This window comes from Denticeps clupeoides, chromosome 2, assembly GCF_900700375.1.
Source record: "Denticeps clupeoides chromosome 2, fDenClu1.1, whole genome shotgun sequence".
NCBI classification, from domain to species: domain Eukaryota; kingdom Metazoa; phylum Chordata; class Actinopteri; order Clupeiformes; family Denticipitidae; genus Denticeps; species Denticeps clupeoides.
Window position 1 is genome coordinate 28,998,744 of NC_041708.1, and position 13,792 is coordinate 29,012,535.

The 13,792-nt window shown below is 44.2% G+C and overlaps 2 protein-coding genes across 23 annotated transcripts in view; both read left to right on the forward strand.

Annotated features, from left to right (window-relative positions):
* dnajc13 (DnaJ heat shock protein family (Hsp40) member C13) overlaps positions 1 to 8,199 on the forward strand; it is a 29,958-nt gene extending 21,759 nt beyond the window's left edge. Inside the window, 20 exon segments of the mRNA XM_028967917.1 lie at positions 68 to 203; positions 415 to 599; positions 985 to 1,059; positions 1,153 to 1,272; positions 1,401 to 1,799; positions 1,942 to 2,055; positions 2,166 to 2,282; positions 2,565 to 2,742; positions 2,878 to 2,969; positions 3,196 to 3,295; positions 3,371 to 3,445; positions 3,554 to 3,666; positions 3,767 to 3,936; positions 4,191 to 4,233; positions 4,322 to 4,495; positions 4,856 to 5,035; positions 5,192 to 5,332; positions 5,445 to 5,588; positions 5,801 to 5,900; positions 7,161 to 8,199. Coding sequence (XP_028823750.1) covers positions 68 to 203; positions 415 to 599; positions 985 to 1,059; positions 1,153 to 1,272; positions 1,401 to 1,799; positions 1,942 to 2,055; positions 2,166 to 2,282; positions 2,565 to 2,742; positions 2,878 to 2,969; positions 3,196 to 3,295; positions 3,371 to 3,445; positions 3,554 to 3,666; positions 3,767 to 3,936; positions 4,191 to 4,233; positions 4,322 to 4,495; positions 4,856 to 5,035; positions 5,192 to 5,332; positions 5,445 to 5,588; positions 5,801 to 5,900; positions 7,161 to 7,258 — 2,754 coding nt within the window. The 3' untranslated portion in view covers positions 7,259 to 8,199.
* A 1,485-nt stretch (positions 8,200 to 9,684) lies between these two features.
* Positions 9,685 to 13,792, forward strand: part of scrib (scribble planar cell polarity protein) — a 60,988-nt gene continuing 56,880 nt past the window's right edge. For all 22 annotated transcript variants that reach the window (XM_028959904.1, XM_028959913.1, XM_028959984.1 and 19 more), the window contains exon 1: positions 9,685 to 10,484. In XM_028959904.1, coding sequence (XP_028815737.1) covers positions 10,326 to 10,484 — 159 coding nt within the window. In that variant the 5' untranslated portion in view covers positions 9,685 to 10,325. The remainder of the gene's footprint in view (positions 10,485 to 13,792) is intronic.

The window sequence follows — 13,792 nt, forward strand, 5'->3', positions numbered from 1 at the left end:
TGTCTTTGTTTGAAAATGTGAAAGAGTGATGAACTCTTCTGAAGGGTCTGACTTTGCTTGGTCTCAGGACATGTTTGAAAAGGTGAATAAGGCCTATGAGTTCCTCTGCACCAAGTCTGCACGCATCGTGGATGGGCCGGACCCAGAGAACATCATCCTCATTCTCAAAGCCCAGAGCATCCTGTTCAACAGACACCGTCAAGGTCTGCACATCCTGGTGGACAAACCCCACCCCCATTAACAGTTCTCTCACAACCATTCTGTCGGGTCATTTTCTGCTTGGAATACTACAATTCTTATGCTCTTGTTTTGTTGTTCAATATATATTCTTTTTTTGCCTGTTCTGTTGCTAATTTAGAACATGTTTAGATGCTTAAAATGTATATTGCCATTAATTTGTCTGTTTCTTGTCAGATCTTGAGCCATACAAGTATGCTGGCTATCCCATGCTGATCAAGACTATTACCATGGAGACTGGTGACGAGCAGCTTTTCTCAAAGACCTCACCCTTGTTGCCAGCAGCAACTGAGCTGGCATTCCACACAGTCAATTGCTCTGCCCTTAATGCAGAGGAGCTCAGGCGAGAGAGTGGCATTGAGGCAAGCTTTTCATTAACCTCGATGTAAACCAGAATTTGTCCTTACATTTACATTTACAGCATTTATCAGATGCCCTTATCCAGAGCGACTTACAATCAGTAGTTACAGGGACAGTCTCCCTGGAGCAACTTAGGGTTAAGTGTCTTGCTCAGGGTTACAATGGTAGTAAGGGGGATTCGAACCTGGGTCTTCTGGTTCATAGGCGAGTGTGTTACCCACTAGGCTACTACCACCCTCATGAACAATACTAATCACATAGAATTATCCTGGTACAGTCAGTACCTTTTTGTATTTTGTAGTACTTATAATTATTTCTTTATAATGTTTTGTGATGAAGATTACAAATATGTTGCTTTAATGTGTGAAACAAACGCTCTGGTCTTAGATCCTGTTGGAGGCTCTGTCCCGTTGTGTTGCTGTGCTCACTGCTTCCAGCAAACCCGAGGACATGGCAGTACAGGTACGAGAGCTCACTGTGGGAATGGTGATCATAAGCACTGGTGCAATGATGATGGGTGACACAATAATGGTGGGATTTTTGTTTTTGTGACAGGTGTGCGGGCACATCTGTAGGTGCTACAGTGTGGCAGCACAGTTTGAGGAGTGCCGGGAGAAGATCACCGAACTGCCCAACATCATTCGAGATGTCTGCCACATACTTTTCTACAGCAAAGTGAGGCTTTGGCACAGCAGCAGAGAATGAGAATATTAATGTATAGGAGGGGTCACAAACGATGGTCCTGAGGGGCACCTATCCTGCACTGTTATTTTAATCCACTCTTTGTACCCTCTCCTTCTTAGGTGCTGCCACGTGTTTCGTCTCTAGCGGTACAGTGTGTAAGCTCCTTCGCGGTGGACTTCTTCCTGCAGACCCACCTGTACCATGCAGGTGTGCTCTGGCACCTCCTTGCGCAACTCTTCAACTACGACTACACCCTTGAAGAGAGCGGGGTGCAGGCTAGCCAGGAGACCAACCAGCAGGAGGTGGCCAACAGCCTGGCCAAACTCAGCCTGGTGGCCCTGGCTCGGCTTGGGGGTTACGGCAACATGGCGGGGCCTGAGGAGACAGAAGGTGGCCAACAGAACGGGCTCGAGGGAAACACTACAACACCACCCGAAAACCCCAATGTCCGGAAAAGCCTGTCAGCGATGCTGACACCCTACATCTCCCGCAAGCTGGCCAATAGTGCTCCAGCTGAGGTGGGTGCCAATTTGGGATCTAATTATTTATTTAGTTATCCATCTATTTAATGTATGCATGCATGTTTGTTTGTTTGTCTTAAATGAACCTTTATGTTAGAGACGTATCTATTCACAGACACTGTAACACCTGAATGTTTAGGTTCTGAAGCTCCTGAACAGTAACTCAGAGAATCCATACTTGATCTGGAACAACGGAACCCGCGCAGAGCTACTGGAGTTTCTGGAGAGTCAGCAGGAGAGCAACATCAAGAGGGTCCGTCTATCTGTGTGTCGGATATGCTTAGTGCCAAAACTGTATAGTTCTAGCAACACATATCGTAACAATCGCACAGACTTCAGCTCATCACTGTCTTTTCTCTGCAGGGAGAATGCGACAAGAGTTTTGGCAGCCAGTTTGTGTTCAGCGATCACAGTAAAGAGCTCATTGTTGGCGAGATATTTGTTCGTGTTTACAATGAGCAGCCAGCATTTCCTCTGGAGGTCAGAATCACTTATCACCCCTTAATCAAATGGTAACCAGACCCTACTCTGGAGGTCTGCTTTCGTCATAATTTTACCTTGACTGTGCTGCCTCTTCATTTCCCTAATAAGCCTGCATTAACCATTGTGACTTCATTAATATTTAATTTCTGATTGCTGTGACCTGCTGTGTTCTGTATTTTTATTAATCTTTCTTTATAATAATGCATTTTGATTGTGGATTAAGTAATGGTTAATATTAAGTACATCTCTTAACATGCGTGCCATTGCTATCATACACAGTACCCTAAAGCTTTTGCTGCCAGCCTGCTGGACTATGTTGGCTCGCAAGCGCAGTATCTTCACACCCTTTTAGCCATGACCCAGGCTAGTAAGGTGGAGTCACAGCAACATGCTCAGAGGCTCCGCTGGGCAGAGATGGCCCTGGAGGCCCTCAGGAATGTAATCAAGAACAACCCAGGTAAACCCACAACTTTCTTAAATAAAAGCAGCCATCCACTCATCAGAAAACCGGACAAGAAAACGAGCTACAATGCATTAACACCATGTGGATAACTGATGCACAGAAAGACAGAGGTGTTTGTATTTCTGCCAGGGTCTGAGTCTGAGTGCATCGGCCACTTCAAATTGCTATTCTCACTGCTGCGTGTCCACGGGGCAGGCAGAGTACAGCAGCTGGCCCTGGAGGTACCGCCTGTCATCTGTGTCTTAGACCATAATCTAAATATAATGGGAGCCATTTAATAATAGCTTACCTTTACATTTTTTTTATGATGTGTCTATTGCAAATTAAGTTATTTATGGTGTTTTGGTTAGTTTATGACAAACTTATATAGGTACTTCATGTCAATTTGCCAATATTTTCTTAGAAAAACTAATGTGGTTTCTTTTTACCCCACGCCCTCATCCCAAGGTTATAAACACAGTAACTTCCAACCAAGAGTGTGTCGGCAACATTGCTGAGTCCATGGTTCTGTCCAACCTGTTGGTGCTGCTGCATTCTCTGCCATCCAGTAAGAAACACTCAACTGACCGCTTCAGTGCCTTGTTGTTTGTTAGCATTAGAAAAGAAAGTATCTGTCTTGTAGGCAGGCAGCTTGTCCTGGAAACTCTGTACGCCCTGTCGTCTAACACCAAGATTGTTAAGGAAGCCATGGCGAAGGGTGAGGAAAGCATACATGGTGCTTTTTATTATTCCTGTGGAAGCAGAATTTCAATTTTATTTTTCTCTTCTCTGTTGCTCTCTTTTCACCAAATTTTTCCCTTGTCAGGTGCATTGATCTATCTGCTGGACCTCTTCTGTAACTCCACCCACCCACAGGTGCGATCACAAACAGCAGACCTCTTCTGTAAGATGACCTCAGACAAGCTGGTTGGGCCAAAGGTCAGTAAAAACTAAAATGTGATGAGTAAATTGTCGCAAATTTGACTTTCAGAGATACACAGGACTCTTTTGCCCCTCCCGCCCTCCCTCACTGTCTTAGGTGCGTCTAATCCTGATGCGTTTCCTCCCTGGTGTGTTCATGGATGCAATGAGAGACAACTCTGAGGCGGCAGTACACATCTTTGAGGGTACCCATGAGAACCCTGAGCTCATATGGAATGACAGCTCGCGAGAAATGGTTTCCACCACAGTCAGAGAGATGATGCTGGAGTAAGGGTTGCACTTACAACTCCCAACAATTGCACCTTATTAACTCTCGTCTGTGACATTTTCAGACATGTACTGAACATTTAACAGACTTAACCCTTTCCGCACCGTAGAATAGCCTTAAATTGATGCAATGTCCTGAGTTTGCATAAGAACATATCTCTAGATTGAATTTCTCCTGGTGTCTATTTTGAAAGCATGACTATGGCTTGAAGTCCCTTCAGGTACATTATACACTCCCCTTGTTTTTCTTACAGTCACTTTAAATTGCAAAAAGATAATCCTGATGTGAACTGGAGGGTAAGAAATTTTCAGAACTATTACATAACACTAAACCGCATTTCCTGATCACTCAGAAGAGTTATGATACATTGCATGTTTGTGTCAGCTGCCAGAGGATTTCTCAGTACCGTATGCGGCTGGTCAAGGTGAGATGGAGGTTGGTGGAGTGTTCCTCAGGATCTTCATTGCTCAGCCTGGGTGGGTGCTCCGCAAACCCAGAGAATTCCTGGTTTCCCTCCTGGAGACTCTGACTGAGCTGCTTGAGAAAAACAACCCCAATGTGAGTTTTCCCACACACAGCTTACAGCAACAGTTTCATATTTATGATCGTTTTTAGTGCCTTTGTTGAGAGACAGTAGCAACAAAATGCATCTTTAATATAATTGATTATCTTCATTCAAATCTGACCTGGGATTTGGCACTTCATTTTCTCTCTAATTTTCCCAGTTCTATCTCATATGTTCCCACAGCAACTTTTTCCAGTCCAGTACTAAAGTGCTGCAGTCTCATTGTCAGAGTATGTGGCAGGCTTGAGTCAAAGTTGTGGGACAAATTATCCTGGAGAAGGGATGTTCTCCAGGATTACTGTGTGATATCCATGTGATATGGCTGACCTACTCATCTTCTGCTCCCCCCTCAGGGTGAGTCCTTGGAGACGGTAACCACGGCGGCCGTATGTTTGTTCAGCACTCAGACTCAGCTGGCTGACCAGGTTCCTCCGCTGGGTCACCTGCCGCGCATCTTGGCTGCACTGAATCACAGGAATAATGCTGTCCCCAAAAGCTCCATACGACTCATCCATGTGCTGTCAGACAGTGAGGTCAGACGTGCCCAGATTTCCTCAATTTGCAGAGCATTTAGAACCCCACTGAACTTATGACATATTTTGATATACAATTGGGAATGGTAACTGACCCTGCTTTGTTCAGATAATGATGACAACCTGAGTGTGCCTGTGTGTGTCTGTCTCCTGTAGATGTGTGTCAGGTCGATGGCATCTCTGGATACGATAGGGCCTTTGATGGTGGGGATGAAGGTGAGGGCAGACATGGCAGGTTTGGCCTGTGAAGCCTTGAACCGCATGTTCCAGAAGGAGCAGACAGACCTGGTGGCTCAGGTATATAATTATTCAAATACTTTTTATTTAAATATTTTACTGCTAATTTGCTTTTATTATTTTTAATGCAATCCAAATTTTTATTGTTGTCTCTTTTTGTGTGTGTGTCAAGGCTCTCAAGGTAGAGCTGGTTCCATACTTGCTACGTCTTTTGGAAGGGGTAGGTCTTGAGACCCTGGAGAACCCATCAGCTACCAAAGCTCAGATTGTCAAAGCTCTTAAATCCATGACCCGCAGTCTACAGTATGGGGAGCAGGTACCTAAACCTATGCAATAAATATGTGTGTTGGATTTATGCTTTTTTTTTTTTTTTTAAACATAACAATGACAATTATAATTTGTGTATTTTTGAATATTTTTTATTTTTCACATAGAAGTTAATAGAAATTTAACGCAATCCCAAACATGAACTTAATATTATGAGTAATTAAGAATTGAGTATTTACTTGCTGCATAATATCTTCGCAGGTTAATGAAATATTGTCCGGTTCCCCAATTTGGAGTGCCTTCAAAGACCAGAAACACGACCTCTTCATCTCCGAGACCCAGACTGCAGGCTACCTAACAGGTATGAGTTTTTACACACAAGAGGTATGCTCTTTGTTCTTAATAAATATTTTTATAGGATATTTATGTGGAAGAGGAGTATTATTCCAGTGCAGCACCGTAGTTTGTTTAGATGTTGGTGTGATAAATGCTGTAAATGTAAATGTATTTATTTACGGTGACTTAAATAATGGTGTGTGTGTGTGTGTATATATATATATATATATATATATATATACACACACACATACAGTACAGGCCACACATTTGGAGTTGTGTACTTAACAAAAACTATTCTAGTTTCTTCAAAATAGCCCATTACTGCTTTGCACACTCTTGGCATTCTCTCGATGAGCTTCAAGAGGTCGTCACCTGAAATGGTTTTCCAACAGTCTTGAAGGAGTTCCCAGAGGTGTTTAGCACTTGTTGGCCCCTTTGCCTTCACTCTGCAGTCCAGCTCACCCCAAACCATCTGGATTGGGTTCAGGTCCGGTGACTGTGGAGGTCAGGTCTCCACTTTTTGTTAAGTACATAACTCCACATGTGTTCATTCATAGTTTTGATGCCTTCAGTGAGAATCTACTAATGTAAATGGTCATGAAAATAAAGAAAACACATTGGATGAGAAGATGTGTCCAAACTTTTGGCCTGTACTGTGTGTGTGTGTGTGTGTGTGTGTGTGTGTGTGTGTGTGTGTGTGTGTGTGTGTGTGTGTATATTTTTTTTTAAATAACTAGTTGAACACTTTCTACCCTTTGAGCTTGTGCTTGTTGCCCTTTTGCTTCCTCTTTTTCTCTCCTCCTCAGGTGTTTCCACTCCATCTCTTCTGGCTGCCAGCAGTCCCTTGCGGAGTGGACTGTAGTTTCACCTTGCTCTCCTCTCTCTTACTTTAATGCAGGTAGACTCCGGTCTCCCTTTAATCTCTCTCGCCACATGTTTCCATTTTCTCACTTTCATTTCCTGCCTCCCTCTTCAAGTGCAATTACCAGTGCTTTATCAGACCCTGCCGCAACCTTCATCCCATTAATCTCATTAATATTTTACCCATTCAAACTCCCCAGATCATATGTAGAAATATATAAGTATGTAACTATGTATAAAATATGAATCAGGTGATGTCAGTTTGGTAAGTTAACAATGATTGTTTTTGAGAGTTTTATGTAAATGTAACATTTAATGGATGCATTTTCTTCTGTGGTTTGGTGTACACAGTCATATTTTAATTATTTAGCCACAATTTTTTTTTTTCATTCTACATTTTCTTCTTGTTTTCATAACTCAGGTCCAGGAGTGGCTGGCTACCTGACCGCTGGCACAACCTCCACTTTAATGCCAAGCGTCCCTCCCCCTGTGGACACCGAAAATGGAGACTTGAGCTAAAGCTGCATATTTGACAGTCTCACCTCTCCTCCACCTGCTGTTCCCATGCAACAGACAAAACTCCCTTCTCAGCTTTCAGAGAGGAGAGGAGGGCGATTGGGGGGAAAAAAACAACAATAAATAGAAGCATGGGAGAGGTGACCATCACTGCCCTGACCCAACTCTCTGACACCAGAACAGCACTTACCTTCATTAATGATTTCTTTTTTTGTTGTTTTAGTTTAAATCTTTTGTTCAGTTTTTTTTGTTTGTTTTTTTTGATCGAGCTTCTGTGTTTCTTTCCAGCCAGAGATGCATAGTTTACTTTTGTATATTTTTACATGTCAATGTGGAAGACCATGTCCTCTAAGTCTCCTCATCGTCCCCAGCACATGACTCAATGGCTCACGCAAATGTGCTCTCATCTCACAAACACCTTCCCGTGGGTTTTTTAAAAAACCTTGTTTTATAGTATTGTGTGAAAATGGTGTAAAGAAGAGAACAAAAGCAGGACGCTTGCGAAATGGCTGGTTTACACACAGCCTGTTCGCGCTATGCTGTCTGAACATATTCCCCCCCAGCCGGAGCCTGTATTTCTCTCCCTCTTTTTCTCTCTGCCTTTAAAAAAACCTCTCTCTCTCTCTCTCTCTCTCACTCTCTGGCCCTACCAATGAGAAGAACGCTTTTCACAAAATCTTTTTATACATGCTTTCCCTCTCCAGGATATGAAAAGCATTCTAGTATTCATACCCAGTTCAGTTTCGGCCTTTACCATCTGGATTAAATGAGCTTCTTGTTACAGATGGCCATGGAACAAGACTGACTCCAAGTTGGTGTGGGAGACTAGTGCAATTGTGAAATGTTCTATGTAATATGACGTATATAAACTTTCTATATTGAATGTACATTAAAAGAAAAAATAAATCAGTCGCACTTGTACATAAAAAATTTTAAGAATAAAAGGGAACTCACTGTGTTTTTTTTTTTAGCTGTATTTTTACATTTACATTACATTGGCAGATGCCCTTATCCAGAGCGACTTACAATGTGCTTTCATGGTACCATTAATTCAGTGATCAAGGACCCCCACTAGGACCCCCACTAGGACCCCCAACTATGAATATAATCTTTTTATTCACATTATTTACGGTGGCTTTAAGGGGGGTTTGATATGTTTGTATCTTTTGCTGACATGCTGAATATAGAATATAAACCACTGTTTATATTCAGAATGACACATCTCCAGGGTCCTGAATTACATATTTAATTCAAATAATTGAAAGATTATTGAATTTCTTTTGTGGCAGCCTTTTTATGGGGCATTTACAAACTCTTGTGCCGATGATTATTGAATTGTCATGCAAAGCAGTAATTTGTTTATACCAGCACAGCATTATGTTTTAAAAATAGGTCTAGTTTATACAGCAGGAAGGAATGAATTAGTATTGATGATGTCCTTGAGCTTATTATGAAGGATTCGTATTATGAAAGAATGTGGTTGTGGAAGGAACGTATAGAATGTTCTGTGAGTTTTTCAATGGATGGTCTTTCTTGTGTGTGCAAAGCTTAACTAGGAGCACAAGTGGGGTCATAGAAAAGAAAAATCAATTTCATTGAACTTTCTGTCTTTGGTCACATAGGTGTATGAGATCATATCAATATCATTTCAATTTCATTTGATCATAAATCCACTTAGCATTATACCACATTCTACCAGAAACACAATCAAATTTATGTAGTCTAAAAGATGATATATGTAACATGACGCTATAAGGCTATTTCTGTTCATACTTTTGCCCCAAAATATAAATAAGTTGTCATGCTGTCCACTCACAAGTCACTTAATTAGACCATACGTGGATGTGTCAAATGTTGGAGGTTAAGGCAAACATCCGTACCGCACGGTGGCGCTCTAGCGCTGCTTTATTAAGGCCCTGGTAATTACTGTTAATATGGCATTGTCTTACTTAATATTCACAACCTATATATTATTAATTGGAAAACCAGGCTAAAATAGTACTACATTGCTCGCGTAACGCCTCCTGCAGATAAAATTGTTCGGAACGCTTTCTTCTCTCGGGGGGGAATCCCGGCCGCCATTTTGAAGGGCATTTCGAATCAAATTAAGTTGTCACCCGTATCCCCTTTCCCCGCCCTCTCGGCAGTCGACGTCGTCCACTTCTAGCGCCTCTGCATCCCGACATGCACTGCTCAGGCCGCTGGTCGCGCCCCCATTCGGCAAGTGGGCACTTGCGTGACGCCCTTGTGACGTGGTCGCTTGGCGTGGGCGGGTCCGCGGTGAAGGGGCGAGAGAGAGGAGGATTGAAACGCTGCAGCCCAGCCCCCAACACGCCTGAGTGGCCTGGACTGAGGAGAGAGAGAGAGGCGCAGCGCTACCCTGTTGCTGTTTCTTCTGGATTTTTTTTTATTTCGGTTTTTTTTTTTAACACCTTTTCTCCGCTTTTAATCATCTTTTTTTTACCAGAAGACTCTGTCAGACTTCGGCTAATCCGATATTTTGCCGGCTGGCTACAGGTCTTTTCGGAATTAGCCTGCTAGCTAGCCCGCGGGCTGCGTCCCCGCACACTCGCCGCCGGTTTCGCGGGCTACCCGCACCCCGGACCGCCCGGCTGTCAGCGGAATTCAGCCGGACGCGCTGGTGCTTGTTTACGGCGTTGGACCGGGCGGTGGGTGGAGGTGCGCCTGTGATTTGAAACCACCGGATAATGCGGAATTGCCCCGTGTCCTGTGGCCAGGCTCGGAATATCTGCTCGTCTCGGTGCGGACCGATCTTTTGGAAGAGTTGCGGGTGTTATGTCAGGCTGTGACGCGCGAACAGAGTTGGAAACGGGACGTGTTGCTGCTTCGTACGTATAAAACCCGGTCGACCCTTTCGGCGGATTCGAGCCGCTGGATGAAAGCGCTGGAGTCTGGAGGTCCTGTTTCCCGTTTCCAGCTGGATTTCGACCTGATTCGCGAAGGATCGCCGCGTCCTCCTTGAACGCAGCGCCCTCCCCCCTCCCCAGCTCCCCTCCGATGTGGAGCGTCTAAGCTTCTCCCGGCGACCCTCTCCCCACGGCGGCCGGACATGCTGAAGTGCATCCCGCTGTGGCGGTGCAACCGCCACGTCGAGTCGCTGGACAAGCGGCACTGCTCCCTGCAGACCGTCCCCGACGAGATCTACCGCTACAGCCGCAGCCTGGAGGAGCTGCTGCTGGACGCCAACCAGCTCAAGGAGCTGCCCAAGGTAAGCATTGTTTCCACGCGCTGCTGCCTGTGCATGCCGGGAAGTGTGGTCAGTGTATCGCCTGATCATTAGAAAGCAACAGATTTGGGACTGTGTGTGTGTGTGTATATATATATATGATCTCTGAAGATAGTGACCATATACAGTTGATCATGTGTAGAATCACGCTGCCATGCTTCGCCCAGTTGTGTTTTTCTTTTGAAAGGATGGGGGGTGGAGAGATTAGCACCTCCCACCAGCATGGCAACAAAAGTGCTTTGCGGCGCCTCCCTTCCTCTGTGCATTTGGAGATGATTGGGTCATGACTGGTCCCTCGTAAACTCTTCAGTTGAGACCTGCAGTGTTTGGGCCTCTTTGGTGGGTGTGTTGGGGGGTAGGAGTAGAACGTGTGCAGTGTGTATATTCGGATGCTTTCGTTTACCCTGGGTGAGGAACACCGTATGGGTGGCACCCTGCAATTGGAGTTTGGACCGAGCATAACCTCTGAAAATGTACATGGTTCGTTACGACGCCCGTCTTAATTGATGTTGACGTTTTCGGTCCTGTGGCCATTGAGCGAGCCCTGCATTCCCGCATGCTTACTCACGGTTGTCTTGTTAAGGACAAAGGCCTGCCTTCATGAAAGAACTGCTGATGCAAAGTCACTATTTTCTCTATGGACAAGGCAAGGCTGAATCAATCAGTCATAAGTTGTTTTGGACCAATCTTGTTTGCTACAGGACAGTGGAACGGCATCGGTTTCATCTACTCGATCTCTCCATCGTTCCTGATGGAGGGATGTTGTGCATGTTTGTGTGTGAGGGTCTTCCCTCATGTTCTCCCAGGCTGTTTCTTACCAAGCCGTACTGTCTGCAGACATACAAAAAATAATCCTGAAGTGGAAACATTTAGGTCTCTGTTTTTACTGCGATTTTTTTCTGGACAGCCTTGGCGACTGGGACTGTGTCCCTACCAGGGCCAGTCAAGGCAGCCCAGTGAAGGTCTGGCACGGCAAACCTGCTTGGACGGACCCCTGCGTTGTTCCCTGGCTCCATCGTCTGGATGGAAATGAGGGCTGACGGGGCCACCGTGGCTCTGTGCTGCGTGTGCGCTGTGTGCAGACAGTCAGCATATGGTCTCGTATGGCCCTTCGGCTCACCAGTAGCTGACTGAGTGAGGGCAAAAGGACACAGGCCTAAGAGAAACCTCTCGACACAATGCACAGGACAGCAGTGGCTGCAGAAAGATGAGAGGCACGATAAAAAAAAAAAAAGTATAATAATAAAAAGATGACCGTGCTCCTTTTAAAAATTCTAATGAAACAAACTGTAACCCAGTCCCTCCCCCCAAACCATGTACTGCTGCCAGATCTGTGGAATGGCAGTAAGATGGTGTCTTTGGGATGTCTGTAGTGTCAGAGCTGTGATAGCACCATTAGTAAAGAGTGAATTGTATAGAGCTGATCCACTACCTGGTCTCTGGTTTACAGGTTCAGTTTTGTACAAAAAGGAAATTGAAGACATGCCAAGTGTTTTGTTTTAAGATCTTAACGGATCTTGTTTTATTATTATTTACATATTATTTTCATAAAAAGCCACATGGAAGCCTTATTCACTCACCGACCCTTCCGCACTTTTTTTTCTGTGAGTAATTTGGTTGGACTTCTTGGTGGTACTGAAATGTTGTCATGCTGGGACAAAACGCTAAAAACCGCAAGGGACCCACCGTGACAACCTCTGAGTGTGTCCTTTAGGAGTGACCCATGTCCCCTTTGTGGAGTTTTAAATGTGCTGGTGAAAAGGTTTTTCAGGAGGAGGTCTCCACATGTCCCCCAGCATCTGCTGCCATGCCTTCGTTTGTACAGTCTTCCTCTTCTCGGGGCATGCGGTCTTTTTACTGAGTGGGTCACCTCCCAAAAATCAATTGCCTTGGATGTATAGGAGGGGAGTTTTAGGGGAGTTTTTTTTTTTTTTTTTGTGGATGAAGACATGTCTGTAACTTTATGAACGTCAGACTGGCCTAAATCTTGAATCTGGAGGGACTGGTTAACTATACAGCTAGTGCCGTAAGTGTTGCCCAAGTTTTACAAGACATGGCATCAAGTGTGTATTCAGGATTTACAGAAATAATCATATGAAAACCAGAAATGGTTCCTTTCTCTGTCTTTTAAGAGTAACAACTTTTTTGTAATTTTAAAAATGCCTTTGCAATGTCCCTTCTCCTCCCTTCTGCCGCTTCCCTTTGTTTTCTTTGCGCTTAACACCCCTTGTACACAGGGATGTCAGCAGACGTTGCAACCATGATCTCTGCAAACCACACCCACTACCTAACCAAACCTGCAGATAGATTATGATTGGTTTAATTCAGGCAAACTAGGCACACACACACACACACACACACACTGCATCAATAACATGGCCCATAGGGTTTAATAGCATTTAGCGTCAGTGTCTTGTTCACTCGCCGAGGAACGTGGTTCCCATTCTGGCCAGATCACCAGACGATTTCCTCTCCAGCAGGGATTACTGTCACACACACGGTGGGTGGGGTGGTCTCAGCAGATGGGACTTTAGTCTCCCTGCTCATGTCTTAGGAAGGTTGCCCTGGCTCTCTTAACCAACCTCCACCTGGCCACTCCAGATTGGGCTTTATTAAGAGCGCCTCATGGTTTATTACACACAAATGCACACACATGCTCCCACACTGAATGTAATTGCATAATGGCATCATACTTGTTTATGTGACTGGCGATGAAAAATGCTTTGTGTTAATAGCAAAAATTGCACCTATGGGGCACAAAATGATCATTGTAAACACACTGCACGCCTGCAAGGAGTTCAGAAAAAATCCTAAAACCAGAACTTGCTGCCTCACAGGATGTTAAGAAGAGTTTTTACCTACAGGGTGCCTCCGTCCTACACTTGCACCTTAGGCTCTGCCCACCCATTACTCAGCACTGCTTAATCTTAATCTGCGTGGCTGCCTAAGGCTGCTTTTGTCATGTTCCTAATCATAACATGTAGTAATGCACAGCGTTTTATACACTGGGATTGCTGTGGGGGTGTCTGAATTTTTTTTCTTTAAAATCTGCATATATATATATATATATATATATATATATATATATATATATATATATTTTTTTTTTTGAATTACAGCATTATGTTGATGTCCAATATTTCATTGGATAGTTGTGCAAAGTTAAAAGTTTACTACTCATGTGTCGTGACTGACTAATGTCTGTTAGACATCTATGAATATACAAAAACGTGCGCACGTTTTCTGAAACAATCACAACAAAAAAATTATTTCTGTCATATAGCTCATGG